Here is a 25,996-nt window from a genome sequence, read left to right as displayed (position 1 = left end):
TCAGATATAAGGCCATCTCTTTTTTTTTTTAAGATTTTATTTATTTGACAGAGAGGACAGAGCAAGAGAGGGAACACAAGCAGAGGGAGTGGGAGAGGGAGAAGCAGGCTTCCTGCCAAGCATGGAGCCTGATGGGGGGCTCGATCCCAGGACCCTGGGGTCATGACCTGAGCTGAATGCTTAACAACTGAGCCACCCAGGCACCATTCCTGTTGTTTTAACTTGTATTTTTACTAGAAAGAAAGTTAAACATCTTTTCATATATTTATCAACCACTTATATTTCCTTCTCTGAAAACTATTCCTGCTATTGGTCATCTTTTTAACTTAAAGTTAATTAGCCAACATATAATACATCATTAGAAAAAAAATACATCATTAGTTTCAGATGTAGAATTCAGTTATTCATCAGTTGCATATAACACCCAGTGCTCATCACATCACATGCCCTCCATAATGACCATCACCCAATTACGATATACTGCCTACCTCCCCTCCAGGAACCCTCAGTTTGTCTCCTATAGTTAAGAGTCTCTCATGATTTGTCTCCCTCTGTAATGTCTTCCCAGTTTTCCCTCCCTTCCCCTATGATCCTCTGTGCCATTTCTTACATTTCACATATGAGTGAAACCGTATGATAATTATCTTTCTCTGACTTATTTCACTCAGCATAATACCCTCCAGTTCCATTCACACTGATGTAAATGGTAAAATTTCATCACTTTTTGATGGTTGAGTGATATTCCAGAGTGTGTGAGTATGTGTGTGTGTGAGTGTGTGTGTGTGTGTGTGTAACATCACATCTTTATTCATTCATCTGCTGATGGACATCTGGGCTCTTTCCATAGTTTGGTTATTGTGGACATAGCTGCTATAAACATTGTCCCTTCAGATCACTACATTTGTATCTTTGGGGTATATACCTGGTACGTAATTGGTGGGTCATAGGGTAGCTCTATTTTCAACTTCTTGAGGACATTGGTCCATTTTTTAAACTAAGTCTTTAGTACTGTTGCTCTGAATGATTTATAAGAGCTCTTTATAGATTAAGGAAACTCATCCTTTGTCATACATAACTAAAAAATTTTTAAAAAATAAACAAAATGCCTGAACTAAAAATATATTAAGCAAAGGACAAATCATTATCTCTTCACTAAAATAGTATATTTATATAATACACCATTCCAATTTGAAAAGTTTAGTAAATAGATCACAATAGGCCATGGACTATTTTAAAAGCCAAATTTATGTATCACCAGCTAACTATACATTTACATATAATAAATACACAAAATTAATGAGATTTTTCAAAATAAAATTGAAGTCTACAAAAATAACAGTACTTATCAGCAATATATTCAATCAACTTCATTTGTCTTCCTACAGGTTTCTATACCTAAAATCAAAGCCTTAACTATTATCAACTACTGCCCACCACCACTATCCACCGAAAGAGATAAGCCTTCGGCCGATCAGACAGAAGTCCATACTACATTTAGAAAAGGGGAGAGGGTAGTACTTGAGCAAACAGCCCTTCTTTCCACATGACTAAGAAAAGACTTTACTAATATGATTCAATCATCCTAACAGCCTAAAGTCCACTCAAGAATGCTGAATGAGGAAAAAAAAAAAAAAATGCTGAATGAGCAGAATAAATAAATGAGAAGGAAACTAAATAGTATGCAAAAAGCTTAGAGCAAAAAAATTACCCCAGGTCAAGAGACAGGTGAAACAACGTCAGAAATAATAACTACATGTGCAATAACCAAAGGGGATTGCTCCCTTTAGAAACAACTCATATCAGGAAATGCAAAATTAACAGTCTACTTATAGTAGTAGGAAAAAGACAAGCTGCAAGTAGTATGCTGAGTGAAACATAAAGTTAATAATATATAAAAACAAAAATCTATGGCAGAAAAAATAGAAGAAAACTTAAATACAAGTGAAAAAAATATATACTACAAGTGTTTGTGATTAAATGATAAGAGACAAAATAATTCATTTTAATTTCTTCCTAACAACCCAAAGAAGCAACAGATCTGAAAGTAAAACTTTAATTAAAACTCTAAATTTAAATAAGAACAATCCTAAGTATTAGTCAGGAAGTAGCCAATTTTGATAATTTACTGACATAATAGATGGAACTATATAACAAACCTCTAAATATGAAGCTAAAGAGGAACAGACACCTGCAGTACAAACTTAGCTTATTTCTATAAACCTGAACAAAGAACAAAAACAGGGGTTTTTAAAAATTCACTGATGCTAGTAAATAATCTGAAAAGCAAATAAGACCTTGTAAAGAGAAATATGCAATAATTAATTACTTTCCTCTAACTATTACAAAATCAGGTCTATCTCCAGCTTGCATGCATTTTCACCAAAAAGTAGGTCTGGAGGTAGAAATCGAAAATTATCTCTTCTAAATATGTCAGTGCTAAGAACAGACCATTCAAAGTATCACTTACCAAAAATTTCTAAGGGAAATCACAGTGGTATTGGTAAAAGTCCCCAGGACAGGACAACATGTATAAAAGCCTAGAGCCACCTTTCAGCTTCAGATTTGTTCTCTAAACGCCACTTTTTTTTTTTTTAAGATTTTATTTATTTATTTGAGAGAGAGAGAGACAGTGAGAGAGAGCATGAGCGAGGAGAAGGTCAGAGAGCGAAGCAGACTCCCCATGGAGCTGGGAGCCTGATGTGGGACTCGATCCCGAGACTCCAGGATCACGCCCTGAGCCGAAGGCAGTCGTCCAACCAACTGAGCCACCCAGGCGTAACAATTTGCTTCATAAAGAATAAAGAAGTGGGATGCCTGGGTGGCTCAGTTGGTTAAGCAGCTGCCTTCGGCTCAGGTCATGATCCCCGTGTCCTGGGATCGAGTCCCACATCGGGCTCCTTGCTTGGCAGGGAGCCTGCTTCTCCCTCTGACTCTGCTGCCACTCTGTCTGCCTGTGCTTGCTCTCTCTCCCTCTCTCTCTGATAAATAAATAAATAAAATCTTTTAAAAAAAATAAAAAAAGAAGTAAAAGACTACTTTTTAAATGGCTACTTTTAAAGAAATAAAATTTTTACATTAAATTGTAAGAAATTCAGAAAATAAGTAACTCTATATTTTATTCCTTAATTTGTTAATACATTTTACATTTAAAGAATTTTAAAGTTGGCAGCTCTTTCTGCCCACAGGTTCTGCCCCCATGCCTTAATAAAACCACCTTTCTGCACTGTTTCAACAGAAAAGGAATTTTAAAGTTATTAGTACATTAAGTAATATGTACCAATATTAATATGTAATATTTGGCAACTCCCACTTATTTTGTAACTACTGGAAATTTCCATTCATTTAACCTAAGTATTGATATTTTGAGGGAGATGGCCCTGACAGTGTTCTAAAAAATATTTCCCAAATGATATGATTAAACTATTAAATTATAATTAAACCCTCAGTACTGTCAATATGATGGAAAGAATATATTCCTGAGAATATAGAGGTGCTAATACTGACTATGACAATCTCTATAGATATTTCCTTCACCAGTCAAATGAAAGATTGTGACTAGATTGCTTCTGAGGCCCCCTGCAATTTTTAAGCTGTAATTCTGTGCATAAACTTGCAGTCCTGATGAAAAGAGAAAATAATCCAGTGTACACTATTCTGCATAGAGCCCCAGCTAAATGTTCTTTATGTTGTAACTCCTTTCCTTACTATCACAGCTGACAGGATGTAAGGATGGTCCAAAGTAAGGAACAGTGGCTATCAGCCAACTAAAGGAGATGGCTTAGGTCAAGCAAAGTTTTCTCTGAAGAATTTAAAACAAAAGACTCAGAAATAGCATGAAAAGTTAAGCTGAAAAGTCATAAATGTTCAGGGATAAATCAGCAACTTGAAACTGAAACCAACAGTTTAAAAAGTGAATGGATCAGATATCCAAAGACAGCACTCATGAAAAAATAAGTATATAAAACCCCTAAGAGAAGGCAGTCTTGATTCTACCAGCTTTTTAGTCTCATCACCCTGAAGCCCAGTTGCTCCTCCTTGATGGCTCATTGACATAAACCTTGCTTTTACTTCAGTTCGTCTGCCCCTTGCCTTAACTAGAACCAAAACTGGTACAAAGATTGGAAATATGCAGAGCAGGGCTTCAAAGAAAATGTGGAATTGGCTATGATTAGGGAATTAGAGTAGGGAATGCAATGAGGATCTTGGTTGGGAAAGCTAGCAAAACAGGATATATAAAAGAGATACAGTTACTTAAAGCAGTCACCTATGATCCTCCAGGACCTAGAATATGCCAGCATACATCCTTTTATTGTGCTTTTTGCTTTACTACATTTCACAGAAACTGTTTTTTACAAACTGAAGGTTTGTGGCAGCCCCGCATCAAGCAAATCTATTGATGCCATTTTTCCAAGAGCATGTGCTCACTTACGGCTGTGTCATATTTGGCAATTCCCACAGTATTTCAAGCTTTTTCATTATTATTATATTTGGCATGTGATCAGTGATTTTTAATATTATTGTAATTTTTCTGGAGTACAATAACCAAGACCATATAAGACAGCAAACTTAAAAATGTATGTGTTGACTGCTCCATTGAGCAGCCATTCCCCTGCCTGTCTCCCTCTCCTTGGGCCTCCCTGTTCCCTGAGACACAATATTACAATGAGGCTAATGAATAACCCAATGATGACCTCCCAAGTGTCCAAATGGAAGAAAGAGTTGTGCATCTCTCACTTTAAATCAAAAGCTAGAAATGATTAAGCTTAGTGAGGAAGGTATGTCTAGAGCCAAGATAGGCCAAAAGGCAGGCCTCTTGTGTCAAACAGCTAGCCAAGTTGTGGATGCAAAGGAAAAGTTCTTGAAGGAAATTACAAGTGTTACTCTAGTGAACACATGAATAATAAGGAAGTGATATGCTGGTATGGAGAAAGTTTTAGTGGTCTAGATAGAAGATCAAAGAAGCCAAAACATTCCCCTGAACCAAAGCCTAATCCAGGGCAAAGCCCTGACTATCTTTAATTCTACTAAGGCTGAGAGAGGCAAGGAAGCTGCAGAAATAAGTGCGGAGCTCGAAGAGGCTAGGTCATGAAATTTAAGGAAAGAAGCCATCTCCATGACATAAAAGTCCAAGGTAAAGCAGCAAGTGCTGATGTGGAAGCAGCATCAAGTCATCCAGAAGATCGAGCAACCATCATTAATGAAGATGGCTCCTTATGTTGGAAGATGCTGTTTAGGACTTTCATAGCTAGAGAAAAGTCAATCTCCAGCTTCAAGGCTTCAAAGGACAGGCTGACTCTCTTGCTAGGGGCTAATGCAGCTGGTGACTTTCAGGTGAAGCCAGTGCTCATTGACCATTATGAAAATCCCAAGGGCCTTAAAAAATGAAGCTCAATCTACTCTGCTCACACCTTCTTTATCCATTCACGTATTTACAGACACTTGGGTTGCTTCGGTATCTTGACAATTCTAAATAATGCTGCAGTAAACATACAAGTCCATGTATCTTTCCAAATGAGTGTTCTCATTTTCTTTGGGTAAATACCAAGCAGCAGAATTACTAGATCATATGGTAATTCTGTTTTTAAGTTTGTTTTTGAACATTTTTTATTTAAACTCAATTAACATACAATGAATTATTGGCTTCAGAGGTACAGGCCTCTGATTAATCGTCTTATGTAATACCCAGTGCTCATTATATCATGTGCCCTCCTTAACGTCCATTACCCAGTTACCCTATCCCTTTACCCCCTTCCTCTCCAGCAACCCTCAGTTTGTTTCCTATGATTGAGAGTCTCTTTATGGTTTGTTTCCCTCTCTGGTTTTGTCTTGTTTAATTTTTTCCTCTATTCCCCTATGACCTTCTGTTTCTTAAATTCCACATTTAGTGAGATCATGTGGTAATTGTCTTCCTCTTATTGACTTATTTTGCTTAGCATAATACCCTCTAGTTCTGTACACATCATTGCAAATGGCAATATTTCATTTTTATGGCTCCATAATGTTCCACTGTGTGTGTGTGTGCGTGTGTGTGTGTGTGTGTGTGTGTACACACATCACATCTTCTTTATCCATTCATCTGTTCATGGACATCTGGGCTCTTCCCACTGTTTGGCTATTGTGGACATTGCTGCTAAAAGTAATGGGGTGCAGGTGCCCCTTCAAATCACTATCTTTGGATCTAGGATAGCTCTATTTTCAACTTTTTTGAGGAACATCCTTACTGTTTTCCACAATGACAGTACCAATTCACATTCCTACTAAAATGCACGAGGACTCCTTTTTCTCCACATCTTTGCCAACACTTGTTATTTCTTCTCTTTTTGATTTTAGCTATTCTGGCAGGTATGATACCTTATTATGGTCTAGACTTATATTTTAATCATATTTTCTTTGGTGTTGAGTGTATATAGGAAAAACTCACAACTAACTCATACTCAATGGTAAAAACTTGAAAGCTTTTCCTCTACGATCAGAAACAAGTCAAGGGTATCTACTGTTGCCATTTTTATCCAACCAGTATGGAAGTTCTGGCCACAGTAATCAGACAAGAAAAAGAAATAAAAGGTAACTATATTGGAGAAGAAGAGGTTAAACTGTCACTATTTGCAGATGACACGATAACTTACATAACAAACCCTAAAGACTCCTCCAAAAAACTATTAGAAATAGTAAATAAATTCAGTGAAGTTAAGGAATACAAAATAAATACCCAGATATCTGTTCTGTTTCTATACACTAATAACAAAGTAGCAGAAAGAGAAATTAAGAAAACAATCCCATTTACAACTGTACCAAAGACAATAAAATACCTAGAAACAAACTTACACAAGATGAAAGACCTGTACTCGGGAAACTATAAAGCACTGATGAAAGAACTGGACACAACACAAATAGAAAGATACTCCATTCTCATGGATTGGAAGAATTAATATTGTTAAAATGTCCATACTACACAAAGCAATCTATAGATTCAAGGAACTCCCTATCAAAATACCAACATTTTTCATAGAACTAGAACAAATAATCCTAAAACATGTACAGAACACAAAAGACCCAGAATAGCCAAAACAATCCTGAAAAAGAAGAAAGATGGAGGTATCAGAATCCCAGATTTCAAGATGTAGTAATCAAAACAATATGGTACTGGCACAAAAACAGACACAAAGATCAATGGAACAGAATAGGGAGCCCAGAAATAGACCCATGCTCATATGGTCAGTTAATCTATGATAAAGGAAGCAGTAATGTACAATGGGGAGACAGTCTCTTCAACAAATGGTTTTGAGAAAATGGGACAGCTACATGCAAAAGAATGAAACTGGGAGCACCTGGGTGGTGCAGTCATTGAGGCATCTGACTCTGGTTCAACTCAGGTCATGATCTCAGAATCATGGGATCAAGCCCTGCATCAGGTCCCATGCTCAACATGGAATCTGCTTAAAATACTGTATCTCTCTCCCTCTACCCCTGACCCTCCCCAGACTCTCCCTCTAATAAAAAAATCTTTATTTAAAAAAAAAATGAAACTGGACCACTATATTATTTTTAAAAAACCAAAATCAAAATAGATTAAAGAACAGGACACCTGGGTGGTTCAGTCAGTTAAGTTTCTACCTTCAGCTGAGGTCATAATCCCAGGGTTCTGAGATCAAGTCCCACATCAGGCTACCTGCTCAGTGGGGAGTCTGCTTCTCCCTTTCCCCCCACCACTCATGCTTTCTCAAATAATGAACAAAATCCTTGAGGAAAAAAATAGATTAGGGGCGCCTGGGTGGCTCAGTGGGTTAAAGCCTCTGCCTTCGGCTCAGGTCATGATCTCAAGGTCCTAGGATCGAGCCCCGCATCAGGCTCTCTGCTCGGCAGGGAGCATGCTTCCTCCTCTCTCTCTGCCTGCCTCTCTGCCTACTTGTGATCTCTGTCTGTCAAATAAATAAATAAGATCTTTAAAAAAAAAAAAAGAAAAGAAAAAATAGATTAAAGACCTAAATGTGAGACTTGAAACCATTAAACACCTAGAAAAGATAAGCATAATTTCCTTGACATTCACCTTAGCAACATTTTTTTAGATGTGTCTTCTAAAGCAAAGGAAACAAAAACAAAAACTATTGGGACCACATAAAAATAAAAACCTTTTGCACAGCAAAGGAAACTTTAAACAAAACAAAAGACAACCTGCTAAACAGAAGAAAATATTTGCAGGTGCCCCTGAAGTTTTATTAATTTGACCACAAAAGTCTTCTACCTGTTTCATTATACTTATTGCTAGGTCCCTGATATTTTTTAATGGTATGAAAAGTGGTATTCATAGTTCAAGTTCAAAGTAAGAAACACAATAAATTACGTCTCTCCCACTGAATGCACCCAGAAACATGAACAGAATGCATGAAACTACCATTTGAGAACTCTGAAAAGTAAATGATAGCAGGTGAATTAGGAAAAAATATCAAGGGGCACCTGGGTGGCTCAATGGGTTAAAGCCTCTGCCTTCGTCTCAGGTCCTGATCCCAGGGTCCTGGGATCGACCCTGCATCGGGCTCTTGCTCAGCCGGGAGCCTGCTTCCTCTTCTCTCTCTCTCTCTCTACCTCTCTACCTACTTGTGATCTCTATCTGTCAAATAAATAAATAAACAACTTTAAAAAAAAAAAAGGAAAAAATACCAAAATTTGAAGTCCACTGTACCAGAACAGTTTAACTAAAGTTAGAATGAAACCAAGAGGCAAAAAAAGAGAACTCCAAAAGAACCATTTACTTTTGGCTGAAGAAGTAGGGTAAGAGACTTAGTTTTCAAAGAGAGGGATGGAGAATTCCCTATTTATCCTTCATTTTTCCTTTCTCCATTTTTTCACATCCCAGTCCCCAAGCAATCCCACAGCTCCCATATGAGAAGCTATGATTCCAAGAGAGTGAGGTGAACACCCACTGTTTTTCTTCTTTCCCTGTCCTAATGCTATTTGGCACTGAACACAGATACATTCCCAGGAAGTACAGTGCAGAATAACTATAGAGTCTCAACTTTGCAACAAAGAAACCAAAAAGGGGAGCCCCAGAAACCAGAAAGTACCAGGGAAATCACAGAAAGGGAAGAGCTCAGAAGAATGAGCCTATAAACTTTGTTTATAAACTCCTGGGCTCATTCCCAGGCAACAAATGCATGGATCATACCTTGTAAACAAAAGACAAAAACCTGAAGAACTGAACTACAGGAGAGGCCACTGACCAGGTCCTTTACTGGCCACTAGGTGGAACATACACTCGGTATATTTAACTAGGACTGCAAAGGCTTTAAAAATGGAACTGACATTGAAAAACACAGAAGGCTGGTCAGAATTTTCCACCTGGATCCAAACAGGCAGACTGCCTGCTAAAACAAAAAATATCAATATTCTCAATAGGATTTACACAAGAGCCAACGTTTCATAACATAATTCTTTTAAAAGTCCAGGTTACAATCCAAAATTATTCAGCAATACAAAGAACTAAGAAAATCTCGAACACCTGGGTAGCTCAGTCAGTTAAGCATCCAACTCTTGATTTCGGTTCAGGTCATGATCTCAGCGTTGTGAGGTCAAGCTCTGCATCCGGCTCCACGACGGGCATTCAGCCTGCTTAACATTCTCTCTCTCCCTCTCCCTCAGTCCCCCACCACACTCATACACTCTCTAAAAACAAACAAACAAAAATCCCCCAACTCACAATGGAAAAAAGCAATCAACAGACCCTTATGTTGACATTATCAGACAAAAACATGAAAATGGCCAAAATAAAAATGTTCAAAGAGATACAGGTCAACACTCTCAAATCAGTAATCTAAGCTTCCATCCTAATCAATCAGAAAAGGAAAGCAAAACAAATTCAAAGTATGCAGAAGGCAGGAAATAATAAAGAGCAGAAATCAATGAAATTGACAACAGAAAAATCATAGAAAATATGAATGAAATCAAACTCTGATTATTTGAAAAAGAACAATAAAACATATAAATCTCTAGAAGGACAAAGAAAAAGAGAAAAGAAACAAATTATCGATATGAGGAATAAAGGAGGGAATACCAATACCAATCTCTCAGACATTAAAGAGAAAATACATAAATGCTATATGCAATTCTATACACATAAATACAACAAAGGAATGGATGAAAAAGACTAATTCCCCTAGAACCAGAAACTATAAAACCACACCTAAGATGAAATATATTACCTGAAAAGTTCTTTAACTATTAAATCAAATGTGTCATTCCAAACCTCCTGAAAAGAAAACTCCAAGCCCAGATGTTTCACTGGAAAATTCTCCTAACATTTAAAGAATAAATGACATGAACTCTACATGACCTCTGACAGAAAATAGAAAAGGAAAACCTCTAAACTCATTTTATAAAATTTTTTTAAAGATTTTATTTATTTATTTGACAGAGAGAAATCATAAGTAGATGGAGAGGCAGGCAGAAAGGGAGAGAGGGAAGCAGGCTCCATGTTGAGCAGAGAGCCCGATGCGGGGCTCGATCCCAGGACCCTGAGATCATGACCTGAGCCGAAGGCAGAGGCATTAACGCACTGAGTCACCCAGGCGCCCCTATAAATTTTTTTTTTAAAAAGCATTACAATGATACCAAAAACAAACAAACAAAAAACAATGTAAAGAAAAAAAAACTATAAGGATGCCTGGCTCAGTGGGTTGCGTGTCTGCCTTCAGCACAGGTCATGATCTTGAGGTCCTGGGATCGATCCCTGCATCAGGATCCCTGCTCATCAGAGTCCACTACTCCTTCTCCCTCTGCTTCCCACTTGAGCGTTCGCTCTCCTTCTCTCAAATAAATAAAATCTTTAAAAAAAAACCCCACTATAGATCAACATCCGTAATAAACATAATGCAAAAAACCTCAATAAAATACTAGCAAATTGAATCTAACCATACATAAAAGGATAATATACCAGTAATACAAAGCTAATTCATTTTGCAAGTCAATCAATGTAATCCACCACATTAACAGTCTAAAGAAGAAAAACCATGTGACCATATTAATCAATGAAGAAAAAACATCTGACAATATTCAAGACCCCTCCATGATTAAAAAAAAAATTTTTTTCTTGGCAAAAAAACAAATAGAAGGAAACTTGCTCAGTCTTATAAAGGGCAACTACAAAAACAAACAAAACCTAGTACTAGTCAGTACAGTAAGTGCAATAAAGCAAATCAGACATGACTGAAATAGGATTAGCAAATGGATTAGAAGAAACTATACAGAGTGCTGCAGAGAAGGATAAAAAGAAAATACAGAGGAAAAGATATTAGACACAAAAATAAAGTGATAAGGTCCAATATGTTTAGTCTCGTAAGGTCAGTGGGGTAGAGGTAATTTTTGAGGCAGTATCAGCTGAAATTTTTTCATATTTGATAAAATACATCAATTCACAGATTCAAAAATCTCAAAAGCCCCAAACATGATTGAAAAAATACATACGCACAACTAGACACAACATAGTAAAACGAAGAAAAAAATCTTAAAAACTGCTAGAGAAAAAAATACAACTTTTAAAGAAGTAGTAGGCTGGTAACTGACTTCTCAACAGAAACAGTAAGAGGCCAACTTTAAAGTGGCGAAAAGAAAATACGGTCATACTCTACCTAGCAAAAGTATCTCTCAAGAACAAAACAAAATAGACATTTTCATTCAAAAAAAAAAAAAATGACATTACAACACCAACAGATCCACACCAAAGGAAATTCTAAAGTTTCTCCAGAAAGAAAGAAAATGATTCCAAATGGAACGTGAAAGATGCAGGAAAGAATGAAGAGTAAGGTAATAATAAATACATAGGTAAATGTAAATAACTACTGACTATATCGAATAATAATAAAATCTTACAGAATTTATAAACATGAATAGATTTATCACAGAAGGACAGATTACAAGCAGGAAGAAAGTAAAAAACAATACAAAGAGTGCTTGTATTGTTTAAAGGATTATAAAGCCTCAGCCAACTTTGGCAAGTTAAGAATGCTACTGTAATTTCTAAGGTAAAAGCAGAGTATATAACTTCAGGAAAAATTTTACAGGGGAAAAATGGAATGAAAAAAAAATATTCGGGTCATCTCAATGGCTCAGTTCATTTAGCATCTGCCTTCAGCTCAGGTCATGATCTCAGAGTCCCAGGATCAAACCCCACATTGGGCTCCCCACTCAACGGGGAACTGCCTCCTTCCTCTCTCTCTGCCCTTCCCCCAACTCCTGCTCCTTTGTGTGTGTGTGTGTGTGTGTGTGTGTGTCTCGCACTCTCGCTCTCTCAAATAAATAAAATCTTTAAAAAAATAGCTTTGTGATAAGCAAATACAGTAAGTCTTAAGAATATGAAATTTACATTCTTAAATGCATGTATTAGAAAGAAAGACTGAAATGAGCTAAACATTTATCTCAATAAGTTAGGGAGAAAATAGCAAAATAAATCCAAATAATGAAGAAAGAAGGAAATAATTTAAAATAAGAATTAATGAAATAGATAATAAATATGTAATAAAATTAGTAAATGCAGAAGTTGTTTATTTTAAAAGAGTAAATTTTAAAAGTGAATAAATTTCCATTAAAGAAGAGAAGGCACAAATAATAAATGGCAGTAAGAAGAACAGAAGCAATATACCAGACGCTGGAGACCTTAAAAAGATAGTTAAGAGGTTGCTGCAAACAATTTTATACAAAAAATTTGAAAATCTACACAAGGAATAAATCCTCGAAAAAATAACGATCTAAAACTTATTCTGGAAAAAAAGGACAGATAAACATATTCACATGAGGTCTAGGTCCAATTTACCAAAATGTTAGGAGGGGTTATCTCTGGATTATACCATTACAAATGATTTTATCTTTCTCCTGTATTGTTCAAATAATCTACAAGGCCATATGAATGAGCATGGGTTCCAGTGCTAATTCTGCCTTAGATCTAGCTGTGTCTTTGATTAAATCCTTTAATTCTCAGATCTAAAATTCTTGTACTACATCAAACTGTGAAATATTTCATGTGCCAATTTAACATACAAGATTGACATTAATACCACCATTTCAAAAAGAAAAAAAATGTGTTTTTTTTCTATATACCAACCACATACAACTGACACTATTAAATACTGCCAGAAAGCAGGGCTACAGCTCAGTTTCTCTATAACCAAAGTCAGCACTTTGGTAAATGACCCCCAGTTTAACTAGTTTATATCTTAAAACAACATACACCAACTCCTCTTGTATAGCAGTGAACATTTATGTTAACTGGTTGACCTGAGAGGGTAGGCACAAGGCCTATGTCCTCAAATATTTTTTGCGTAAAGGATAACCATGAAGTTATGCTAATCTACTGGGGAATGGAAACTTCCCTTACTTTCCTTTTTATTTTCTATTATTTCAACTTTGTCTGAATTATGAGTTCTTTATAATGCAATTATTACATTAGTGATTTTTTAAAACAAAAAATTGGGTTCTTTTATGGTTTTTGTTTGTTTTGTTTTTAATGGCCAAATTGGGCTTTTGATTTTTATCTAAATTTTATAAAATTTTTCCAGCATAAAATTATGATACCCATATTTGAATGCTCCATTTGTCTACATATTGGAATATTATCCAAATGACTTTCTAAAGAGAATCTTGCTTCTCCCCAATACTCCTTTGGCTGAGTTTAGCACCACCAAGTAGGGCAGCCACCTCTACTATGTCTTTGCAGGCTCCCCAGTCTTCAACTCCAGGCCTAGCTCAACTGATTGTTAAAACATGTAGCTCTTTTAAACAGTTTTTTTTTTTTAAAGATTTTATTTATTTATTTGTCAGAGACAGAGGGAGAGAGAGCGAGTGAGCACAGGCAGACAGAGAGGCAGGCAGAGTCAGAGGGAGAAGCAGGCTCCCTGCCGAGCAAGGAGCCCGACGTGGGACTCGATCCCAGGGCCCTGGGATCATGACGTGAGCCAAAGGCAGCTGCCCAACCAACTGAGCCACCCAGGCGTCCCTAAAACATGTAACTCTTAAAATGCAGAATCAACACACTCCAAGGATTACGCTAATTTCCAATTTTTTTTATGTAATGAGGTCCTTTATTTATTTATTTATTTTAAAGATTTTTATTTATTTGTTAGAGAGAGAGAGAGATACAGAGCGCAAGCACAGGCAGACAGAGTGGCAGGCTAGAGGCAGAGGGAGAAGCAGGCCCCCTGCCGAGCAAGGAGCCGGATGTGGGACTCGATCCCAGGACGCTGGGATCATGACCTGAGCCGAAGGCAGCTGCTTAACCAACTGAGCCACCCAGGTGTCCCTAATGAGGTCTTTTAAAAGCATAATTAAGGAAAAGGGGAGAACTGCTTGATGGGCACTGTCAATTCTTTCAATACATAATATACATCCTTAGATTAAACCAGACCAGAGACACCTGTGTGGCTCAGTCAGTTAAGTGTCTGCCTCCAGCTCAGATCATGATCTAAGGGTCCTGGGATGGAGTCCCCCATCAGGTTCCTTGCTTAGCAGGGAGCCTGCTTCTCCCTCTGCCTGCTTCTCCCCCTGCTTGTATGCTCACTCTGACAAATATATCAATAAAATCTTTTGAAATAAATAAATAAATAAGCAAACAAAGCAGACCAGCAAAGCTTTGTACCTGGATGGTAATTATCAGCTCTCCCTGCTCCCATCCTATAAAATGCCATTGAGCTATATCAAAAGATACTACAAAAAACAGTATTATAAGGGCGCCTGGGTGATTCTGTCAGTTAAGTACCTGCCTTCTGTTCGGGTCATGATCCTGGGATCCTGGGATTGAGCATCAGGCTCTTCTCCCGCTCCCTCTGCTGCACCCCCTGCTTGTGCTTGCTCCTGCCCTCTCTGTCAAATAAATAAAATGTTTAGGAAAAAAAACACAGTGTTATAAAAGTGGTCACTATGGGGGCACCTGGATGGCTCAGTGGGTTAAGCCTCTGCCTTCAGCTCAGGTCATGATCTCAGGGTCCTGGGATCGAGCCCCGCATTGGACTCTCTGCTCAGCAGGGAGCCTGCTTCCTCCTCTCTCTCTGCCTGCCTCTCTGCCTAATTGTGATCTCTCTGTCAAATAAATAAAATAAAAATCTTAAAAAAAAAAAGTGGTCACTATGTTTACTATAAATACGTCCTGTATTACACTAAGTGCCCTTTCCATACACTATTGTATTGGGTACTTGTTGCACCCAATAAATTTTTGTTCTAGGTGTTAAAGAAATAAAACTAAAGGGCATTTAAGGCACTCAGGTATTTTCTCTGAGTGAAAAAAAGAAGCCATTTAAAAGTTTTAAACATGGAACTAACAAGATTTGATTATATTTTAACAGGATCATTCTGACTACTACTGAGAAAAAACTGAAGGAGGGTAAGGCTGAAGGCAAACAAGGCAGTAAGACCTGTTAAGAACCTACTGCCATAATCCTAGAGATGATGGTGTCTTGGATCAGGGTGGTATCGGTACAGATAAGAAATGGTCAGATTCTGGGGCACCTGGGTGGTTCAACGGGTTAAGTGGCTGCCTTCGGCTCGGGTCATGATCCCAGGTTCCTGGGATCAAGTCCCACATTGGGCTCCCTGCTCAGTGGACAGCCTGCTTCTTCCTCTCCCTCTGCCGGCTGCTCTGCCTACTTGTGCTCTCTGTCAAATAAACAGATGAAATCTAAAAAAAAAAAAAGAAAGAAAGAAATGGTAAGATTCTGGATGCATCTTGAATGTATAGCCAATGTAATTTGCCAATATTAGATATGAGGTGTAAATGAAAGAAAGGAGTGAAAGATTCCAAGTGAACTGAAAAGAAAAAAAAAGAGAAGTAGCCATTTACTGATTTAGGGAAGGCTGGAGAAGAAGAATGTTATGAGGATAGGGATTCTGAGATAGCTATTAGATATTCAAGAGGGAGATGACAAAGTCATAGCTAGATATAGAGGTCTGGAAGCAGTCTGAGAGGGAGCAGGTAAACGTAGAAGAAACCCAAGAAAGCTGTTGAAGAAAGTATTTCAATAAGAAAGAAAAAGCAGGGCGCCTGGGTGGCTCAGTGGGTTAAGCCTCTGCCTTCGGCTCAGCTCATGATCTCAGGGTCCTGGGATTGAGGCCCACATTGGGCTCTCTGCTCAGCAGGGAGCCTGCTTCCCCCCTCTCTATCTCTGACTGCCTCTCTGCCTACTTGTGGGCTCTTCCTCTCTGTCAAATAAATGAATAAAAATCTTAAAAAAAAAAAAAAAGAAAGAAAGAAAGAAAAAGCAATTTAGCGGGAGAGAAAAATAGAAACTGCTAACACAATGCCCTTGAGTAAATAAAAGATAGGAACTAGGGTATCAATCAAGATTTCTCAAAACTTCTAGAGTATTGACATGGCGGGGAGGCGGCTGTCCTCTGCATTGTATGACATTTATCAGGATCTGTAGCCTTTCTGCTGTAGATGCCTGTCCGCCCCCAACAACCCTGTCACAACAATCAAAAATGTCTCCACATATGTCTCCGAATATCACCTAGGGAGCAAAATCACTCCCAGTTTAAAACCACAAGTATAAGTGGACGAAATGGCCTTTGCTGGAAATACTGACAATTCATGTACATTAAAGGCATGAAAGAAGATGCAATGAGCAGAGTACAGTATAATTTGAGTATCTCTCTCTGATTAGATCCTTGTTAAGTTTACGTGCAGTCAAGGCCAGAGAAAACAAGGAATTGCTAGCATATCACAAAACTGAAGTCATTACTCCAAGGAAAATGTTAGTATTTTGTTCTTGAACTACAGCTAACATATAAGCTATGTCTATCTTTGAACTGAATCTAAGCCAAAACTTCTATGTGTTTTTGGGTCCATCTACACCCCCTTCCATAATGCCTACATAGTCTCAAGCTTCCTGGGTTTCTCTTAAAAATCACAGGATGAAAACATAATGACTTAGCACAAATTAAATTAAATGTACTAGGGGTGCCTGGCTGGTTCAGACAGTAGAGCACACAACTCTTGATCTTGGGGTCTTGAGTTCAAGCCCCACGTTAGGTATGGAGCCTAATTTAAATCAAAAATTAATTAATTAGGGATGCCTGAGTGGCTCAGTTGGTTAAGCCTCTGCCTTCGGCTCAGGTCATGATCCCAGGGTCCTGGGATGGAGTCCCACATGGGGCTCCTTGCTCAGCGGGGAGCCTGCTTCTCCCTCTGCCTCTGCTGCCATTCTACCTGCCTGTGCTTGCTCGTTCTCTCGCTCTCTCTCTCTCTCTCTCTCTCTCTCTTTCTGGCAAATAAATAAACAAAATCTATTAAAAAATTAATTATTAAATGTTACTATTTCTGAGAAGTCTCACTTTTTAGAGGGGGAAGCCCTAATGGGACATCTTCAATGACAATTTAAGAGGATTTTATTTATGGGTCTCAAATCATTCCCCCAAATTACCATGTAGTACTTAAAGAAGTCTCACTCTATCCACTGACACTTTTGTACCTACTGACTTCTCTACCAGAGGGATATAGGATAACCATCTTATTCTGCAAGTGTTAGAATGGGAGGAGAGGGGGGCACTGAACAAGCCCTTAGCAATCATGAAATGAGAAAGTTTGAGAATAGAAAAGCCCAGGCAATTGGGTTCACATATATACATTAAGTTCCAGGATAACAGGAGCTATGTCTAAGAGAAAGAAAATACAGTCATAACACCTGTGTAAGTTGCACTTGCTTCCTCAATAACCGGTTCTATATCCTGTTACATAATGAATTACAGTTTCAGAGCAAATATATAAAAGGACTCTACAAATTTAAGAAGACCGAAAACCCTAAAATTTCTATTAAAATATTTGGCTTCCAAATTTGTTTTGAAAAATAACCCACAAGCCTGGAGAGCCTTATTAAATGTGAATTACAGATATTTTCTATCATTATCCCCTTTTAAATACTGCTTTGCTTTCTATCATAGAAGGAAATTAAATTGCTCAGGCATGACTTGTTTTTCCACTGTGCTATTGCGGTTGTAACCCAACACCCTGTGCTCTTTTTGATAATTAAATACTCATACTCCGATTTGTTCTAAAAACTTCCCAAGACCCAAGGTTAGATACTGATTCTAATTCCTAAAGTTGTCTTTTAAATATCCCAAATCCTAAGAACATAAAGCAAAGAAGTAAGTATATCTAGAGCATGGAAAGCCTCAACACAACCACAATGACCCCATCTTCCACTTCATACCATACTGTGATGGTCCCAGGCAACTACCACCTACCATATGCTGAAGATACAATCAAGAATACATGCCACCTTCTCAACCGTGGGCCCAAAGAAGACACACAACTTCATAAACACTCTGCAAGGCTTCTTCTCTGAGCCAGAAGGGAGGTCAAACTCCCTAACTGTAAAGTCAGATAACAATCCTATACATATCAGTGGAGGAACAATATACAACAGACTCCAGAGCTATTCCTTTAGCACAATCACTGTATGTTTCCAGTCCATTCTCCCTGTTGCCTCTTGGAAATCTCTAGAGAACACCATATAATGTTCCTTCAAGGTCTAAATACTTTAAAAGATCCCAAGTTAAAAACCTCGTGTTACAGATGAAAAACTTAATAATAAGTTTGAGTTATCCAGGGTCATAGAAGTAGTTGGTCTCTAACTTCCCATCTCTAAGGAGGCATTATTTGAGACTTGTACAAGAGTTTCTGGGTAGCTTCTAAGAGTCTCACCTCTATAAGGCAGAAGGCTAACAATCTGTAAGTAAAAACTTACACAACCTCATATTTATCTACAGGCTCACACTAAACGTGAGCCCGCAAACTCTGAAGATACCGATTTAGATAAACAAGAAGTTACTTTCCAGGAACAAACAAGCCAACTTCTCTTAGAAAACAACTTCATTCTAAATTCTTAACCATTGCTTTTTCCTTTACTATCAGCACAGGCTGTAACAGCTGTATGAGTTGTTATGAGCACTGATAACTGACAAGCACAGAAGCATTTTTCGGTCCAACTTCCCGTTCTCCTGGCCAAATATGATCTCTTACTCTTGAATTCCCACAAAGAATATTAGTGCCTTGCAACACTACACAGCCAGTAGTCTGTGGTTAGGTACATGTCTTAACTCTCCAAGGAGATTACCAGGTTCCTATACTTCTTTAATAAATTCCCTAAGATCAGTATTATGTGTTTTTGTTCTTCTGTTGTTACCACTGTTGTTCATCTCCACAGAGCCTGACACACCCAGGTGCTCAAGAAACCTGTGCTAAATGTATAAACAGGTTGATCATTTCTTTTTTTTTTTTTTTAAGATTTTATTTATTTATATGACAGAGATCACAAGTAGGCAGAGAGGCAGGCAGAGAGAGAGGGGAGGAAGCAGGCTCCCTGCTGAGCAGAGAGCCCGATGCGGGACTCGATCCCAGGACCCCGAGATCATGACCTGAGCCGAAGGCAGCGGCTTTACCCACTGAGCCACCCAGGCCCCCAGGTTGATCATTTCAAAGTTTGATGTTGCCCTAATTCTAGGACTGGAATGTGATTATACCACAGTAGAATTAAAATGTATCTAAATTCCAGAAAAAGAGGTCATATAACAGTAACTTCTAACTTTTAAATGAATGTTTTTTCATTCGTTACTAACCTTCTGGTGGTGCTCTAAAGAAAAAAAATAAAAGTTAGGAAATGCCAGAACACATTTTCCTAAAAAGTTATGGGTTGCAAATTATATTTTTCAACATTCTGCTAGTTTTTCTTATTTAATAAGGAAGTCTTATGGGTTTTTTTTTTATTGCTTTGTGAAGAACAGTCACCCAATAATTTATCCTTTATATTACATTATTCCTTGGATTTTGTTGTTCTTGCTACTCAGAAAGGCCTAATACCTGTCTTTACAACTGTCAATCTTACGTGAAATCTTTTATCTTCCCAATTATATGTGATCTCTTTCATCTGCCTTACCTCATAGCTATGTACATCATTTTTTAATCTCTATGAGTAAGTGATAAACTGAGTGGTAATGACTAATTTTTGTAAACTTTAATAAACATGCTGAATTCCTATCACACTGGAATAACATCAACTGCCCTTATACATCTGAAAATACAGTCTGTACCCCTTAAGGTCAAAATGTGAAAAAAATTAATTATATTAATTGTATTAATAAGGTACTATCATTATTTCAATTGATATTTTAATACTTATAGAAAATTTTTAAAAATAAAGACTAAAAATTAACATTAATAATGTACTATCATTATTTTAATTGATATTTTAATACTTACAAAAAAATTTTTTTATTCCTAAAGACTATTTTTTTTTAAAGATTTTATTTATTTATTGGACAGAGAGAGATCACAAGTATGTAGAGAGGCAGGCAGAGAGAGAGGAAGGGAAGCAGGCTCCCTGCTGAGCAGAGAGCCCGATGCGGGACTCGATCCCAGGACCCCGAGATCATGACCTGAGCCGAAGGCAGCGGCTCAACACACTGAGCCACCCAGGTGCCCCTCCTAAAGACTATTTTTCAGGGAAGCAATAAAAAACATAAATAAGGAAAATTTACACTATCTGTTACATTAAGCCTTAAAACATTCACTTATAGATAAGAAGATAGTTGGGAATGTCTCAATGGCAAAATGAAGTACAGCAAAGCTCATACATAGTTAAAAAAAAAAACCAGCTCCTTGGCCTATCTGGGTCCTGATCTATTACAGGATAACAGAATCCCCATAACTTAACTAACACACTTAAAAGAACAGAATGATCAAAAGGTGATAAATACAACCACATTTATAACATCACAATTGTTTTTAAAAACCACCACCTGTCCAAATGGAAACGAAAACCGTCATAGCATGTGTTAGCACTATAGATACACACCACTGGGACTGTCCACTACAGACTGCACCATCATGACAACACAGCACCGACTGGGACACGGTGACATAAGCAGTCATTCACAAGCCAGATGATCACACCACCCACTACCCACCACGCACAGTGGAATATATGTAACACACTGTTTTTCAATTACCATATCATAAACGCTTCAAATTCCTTTAAGAATAGTTGCTTCTTGGGGCACCTGGGTGGCTCAGTGGGTTAAAGCCTCTGCCTTCCGCTCAGGTCGTGATCCCAGGGTTCTGGGATCGAGCCCCGCATCGGGCTCTCTGCTCAGCGGTGAGCCGCCTTCCCCCCCCCTCTCTCTCTGCCTGCCTCTCTGCCTACTTGTGATCTCTGTCAAATAAATAAATAAAATCTTTTTAAAAAATACTCTTTTCCATTTAAAAAAAAAGAACAGTTCCTTCTTAAAAAAAACTTAAAATTATAGACTCTGAAATAAACAATCTACCCTATTTTGAAAAGATCCTCAGGTTATCATGAAAGATAGCATTAGCTAAAAACCACTGTCCGGCTGCAAGACAGTCTTTCTTACTACACTGGCCACATCTATGTCTTCCAAACACACGAACACACCCTCCAAAGCAAGCACTCTGAAAGGAAAAAAACATACTACGGAGAAAAGCCTACCAGATGTGAAGTCACAGGACCTCCATTCCAGTCCTGGCTGGTCCCTTTTTCAGTCATCTGACTCAGAACTAAAGTTTTTTATCTGATTGCTATACAAATCAAATGGCATACTCTATGTAAAGGAGCTCTACTTTTGTGGGGTTTTTTATTTTTTCTGTATTACTGTAGGCATTCAAATAATTGTTAGCTGAGTCTAGAATACTTGAATACAGCTTGTTCTCATTTTTTTTTAAGAGAATCTGTTCTTCTTTGAGTCCAAAAGGTCATTTCTAGTTCATGGCAAAATTATAACTGCATCAGTGCCCTCAAAACTAAAATATTAAAAGGAGATGGTGTGCAACAAGGGTCTGTAAATGCCAAAGGGCCAAAACAATCAGAATCATAGGCAGGAATCCTAAACCAAGTAAATTCTGAGTTATATTCGAGAAAATAAAAAGCAAGAATTCTCGTGTTCCAACATAAACATGTAGGATATGGGGCACCTGGGTGGCTCAGTAGGTTAAACATTAGACTCTTGCTTTTGGCTCACATCATGATCTCAGGGTTGCCAGATGGAGCCCAAATACATCTGACTCCACACTCAGTGGGGAGTTTGCTTCTCTCCCCCTCTCTCTGCCCCTCCCCCCACTTGTTCTCTCTCTCTCTCTCTCTCTCTCTTCAATAAATCTTTTAAGATGTAGGATCAAGGGGCACCTGGGTGGCTCAATGGGTTAAAGTCTCTGCCTTCGACTCACTCGGGTTGTGATCCCGAGGTCTGGGATGGAGCCCCGCATCGGGTTCTCTGCTCAGCAGGGAGCCTGCCCCTCCTCTCTCTGTGCCTGCCTCTCTGCCTACTTGTGATTTCTGTCTGTCAAATAAATAAATAAAAATTAAAAAAAAAAAAAGATGTAGGATCGAGTAAGATGATTAGTAGGTCTATAGCAGAGGGGCTAAGATGAGGAGAAGATATAATCAAATATAAAGTCAAAGATGGCAGAACATCTGACAAGTTTAAGCTTTGTAACACACCCATTAGGAACAACTTAACAGTCCTGAGCCAAGAATGATATGGTGAAATGGTATTTGAGAAAAACTATCCCAGCAGCTGTGTGGAGAATAAACTGATCAGAGAGAAGTATAAAGGAAACCAGTTTAGAAGTGTTTATGTTAAGTAATACAATTTAGGTTCTACAATAAGGTGGTAACTAAGATGATGAAAAGGGATAAATCTGGGACAGCTGGGTGGCTCAGTAGGTTAAGCATCTACCTTTGATTCAGGTGATGATCCCAGGGTCCCGGGTTGGAGTCCTGCATCAGGGCTCCTTGCTCAGTGGGGAACCTTCTTCTCTCTCTGCTCCTGCCCCTCCCCCTTCTTGTGCTCAAGTGTGCTCTCTCACTCTGACAAATAAATAAATAAAACCAAAAGAAAGAAAGAGAGAGAGAAAAAAAGAGAGAGAAAGGGAGAAACCTGATACACACTGCAGAGAGTCAATCACCCTTGGTGATAGGTTGAATTAGGGAGGTGGTAAAAGACTTGAAAATGATTTCAAGGACCTGGTCATGGGTGGCCTACAGTATAACTACACCTGCACAATGCTAACAGTTCTTGCACTAGCTTTTCCAGACTGCACCTGAACTTACTTAGCTCTATTCAACATTCCCACAATGAGACAGACACTGCTCCACTTTAGATGAAAACAAAAAACTACCGCCACTATGATAGTGTGGAAATACCCCATCACCTAAGGTTCCAGACATCTTGATGCAGGAAGCCTACGCTTCCAAGCTAGGAAACTTCCTCCCCACCTACACAACTGGGGAAAGAGAAATTTCTTCTATGGCCCAAACTGTCTCTATACACTTGAAGTCCAAGCTCAACTCTATATGGATTTTGAGGTCACATGGATGCAAAACACAGATGACACCACTGATAGGGTCATGTGTAACAATATAAGTCAGGCAAATTATATCCTTTAAGGTTCGTTCTAAACTGAAACAAAGCCAAGTGGAAATCCATTTAAAAATTAAAATCGCCAAAAGGCAACCTTATGGGGTTATTTTTAATGTATCATAATGATAAATTCTGTTCCAGAATGCACTGTGCTACATAATGATTCTGCAGTTTTGCTGGAGCTTTTCTTATTTCTGCAGCTTTAAAAACATGTTGTTGGAAAGCAGACATCAAAGTGTCTTCCTTGTCTTAAAAGCATACCATTATGCTATTTCCAGTTTTATCAAGTATAAGTTTATCAATAACATTGTATATTTAATCAAGATTTTATTGCTTACAGTGCCTTCGAAGGAGGACCCAGTATAAATTTAATACAGAAAAGGAACTCAGGTTGATCCCTGGGAGTCTCTCTATGGGTAGAAAGAAGCTCTAGGGCTTAGTTTGAATTAGCTATACTAACAACATCCATTCTCCAAAAGGACTGATTCGTCCAAGCTCATTCAGAAAACATGTCTTTTTCATCGAGATCTGAAAGGTTCTAACACGTTATGGTTTACACACATTTTACTCGCACAAACAACAGCAACAACAAAAAACACTTACAAAATTTTTGCATTGCCTTAGTTTAAAAACAAATAAACCAGCCTACCTTGCAAACGGATTAAATATTACCTAGGAAGGATACCAAACTGATCTCGTGATAAATAGCTTTCCAGGCCACTGTCACTCTAACCCTTCCATTTAGATTTTTCGGGGGCAAAGAATGAAATTTTTTATTTCCCTGTTGGAATTAAGATTCTGCATTAGGAGATAAAGAAGGTCGGGTCGTATCGGGTTTAAAGCCACAGGCTCCAGCGCTCCTCGCTGCCCTAACGCGGTGGGCAGGGGGGAGCCAGGTGCAGCATCGCCTCCATGCTCCGAGACGAGACCAAGTCTTCGCCTCCACGCCGAGAGCAGGTGCGAAACGGACGCTCAGGGTATCGGCGATTGCAACCATCTTCCTCCACCGCAGACCCGAGGCCGCCCTAGGAGAGGAACCTTCTAGTCCAGTCATCCCCGGGGGCCCGTTGGCTGAGGGCGGACAGTGCGGTGGATTCCTAATCCTTTTCCCTGAAGGGTAATTTCCTACACCAGCCGCAGGACTCACAGTCCCACGCCCGCCCCCCGAAACTGAGCTGCAAAGGGGGCGCAGGTGGGGCCCTCAGTGCCTCCCCGGAGAGGCGTGGGCCGGGACGGGGATCTCGGCCCCGGGTCTCTCCCCCTTGAGCTCCCGACGCCGCTCACCGTGAAGGGGATGTCCCCGACGCTGCCCACGGAGTAGCAGTTGTCTCCAGGGTTGACAGCCCCGGTGAGGACCTGATGCAGATGCATCTCCGGAGCCCGGGCTGACAAGGGACGGCGTGAGAGGAGCGACGAGCCCCGCACCCGACCGCGAGAGCGCTTCTCCCTCCGCCTCCCTGGGGACCCACCCCGCGGCGGCTCCGGCTTAACGCCTCGCCCCGCTCTTGCCTTCCCCCTTCCTTGTCCCTGCCATGGGAGCTCCTCGACCGCTGCCGCCGCCCGGATCGCAGCTCGGCTGCGGAAATGCCCGGATGCTCCCACTGCCTGCTGCACCGGCGCACAAATGCGGGAGGAGCGCAAGGGTGCGTGTGAGGCGGAGGCGGGGGGGGGGGGGCGCCGGGGTAGCGCGTGAGCCCGGAGCGTGCCGGAAAGGACGCTCCGCCCGAGGGAGAAGGGCGGTGCGCGCGCCCACCCTCGAGGGAGCTACAGTAGAGTGGGAGGGTAAACCCCTCCTCCAGCTGCTGGGCTCTTAGGTCAGTCCCGCTCCCCGCCCCGCGTTTGCGCGTGCGCGCGCAGTGGTTTCCAGGGCAATTGCGCGCGCCGCGTGGACCCTGGTCCCGGGATTGCGCGCGCAGACGTGCGGGAGTTCCCTCGGAGCCTCCCGGCTGCGGCCAGTGGGGGCGGGGCACGCAGCCGTCCTTCTCTGGGGACACGCCTGGGTTCTGTCGTACGCTCCCGAGTACACTGTGTGATGGTCCGAGCAGTTGACCTCAGGAGGACGCCAGTCACCGGGAAATTACACCTTGGAAAATCTTAGAAAATCTTAGATCCCGTAGGGCTTTTTGACAGTACTGAGCGTAAGGTATTTAATTTTACATAAACAATAAAGACATCTTGCAACTATTTGGAGAAGCCATACTCCCCTGACAGCAAATTATTTTGCTCCCACCTTTTGTCATGGATGTTCTAGGTAGCGAAAGGGCCCCCTAGAGACAGGTGACTCCTCTAGACTCTTTTCCACGCGTGATGTCACGGAATCGCAGAATCGTCTGATTTTTCCAGACTCTAGGCTAACTTTCGGTGAGGATACAGGACTCAGATCCCTGCTCCAGGTAAATCCATCACCAATTTTTGAATCTATACTGCGTATAAGTCACTAGGGCAGGGGAACAGAAGGGATTCCAAAGCACAGCCATCTAAAAAAAAAAAAAAAAAGGCAACCAGGCAGGACGCCAAAAGTGTTGTGATTGAGACACAAAAGTCTATGCGCCACTGAGAAGGAAGAATGCTTTTGACTAAGGAGATGGAT

At 39.6% G+C, this 25,996-nt stretch overlaps 1 protein-coding gene across 5 annotated transcripts in view; it reads right to left on the bottom strand.

Moving 5' to 3' along the window:
- DMXL2 (Dmx like 2) overlaps nt 1-25,075 on the bottom strand; it is a 158,682-nt gene extending 133,607 nt beyond the window's left edge. For 2 of the 5 annotated variants that reach the window (XM_044230926.1, XM_044230928.1), the window contains exon 1: nt 24,691-25,075. In XM_044230926.1, coding sequence (XP_044086861.1) covers nt 24,691-24,777 — 87 coding nt within the window. In that variant the 5' untranslated portion in view covers nt 24,778-25,075. Of the gene's footprint in view, nt 1-18,216; nt 18,237-24,690 lie in introns of those variants that run through there. The other 3 variants (XM_044230925.1, XM_044230927.1, XM_044230929.1) reach the window with 2 other exon arrangements.
- Nucleotides 25,076-25,996: the final 921 nt, after the last annotated feature.

Source organism: Neovison vison, chromosome 13 (assembly GCF_020171115.1).
Source record: "Neovison vison isolate M4711 chromosome 13, ASM_NN_V1, whole genome shotgun sequence".
Lineage (NCBI taxonomy): Eukaryota > Metazoa > Chordata > Mammalia > Carnivora > Mustelidae > Neogale > Neogale vison.
Note: the sequence above shows the minus strand (reverse complement) of the source record. Positions and strands in the feature narration are given on the sequence as shown.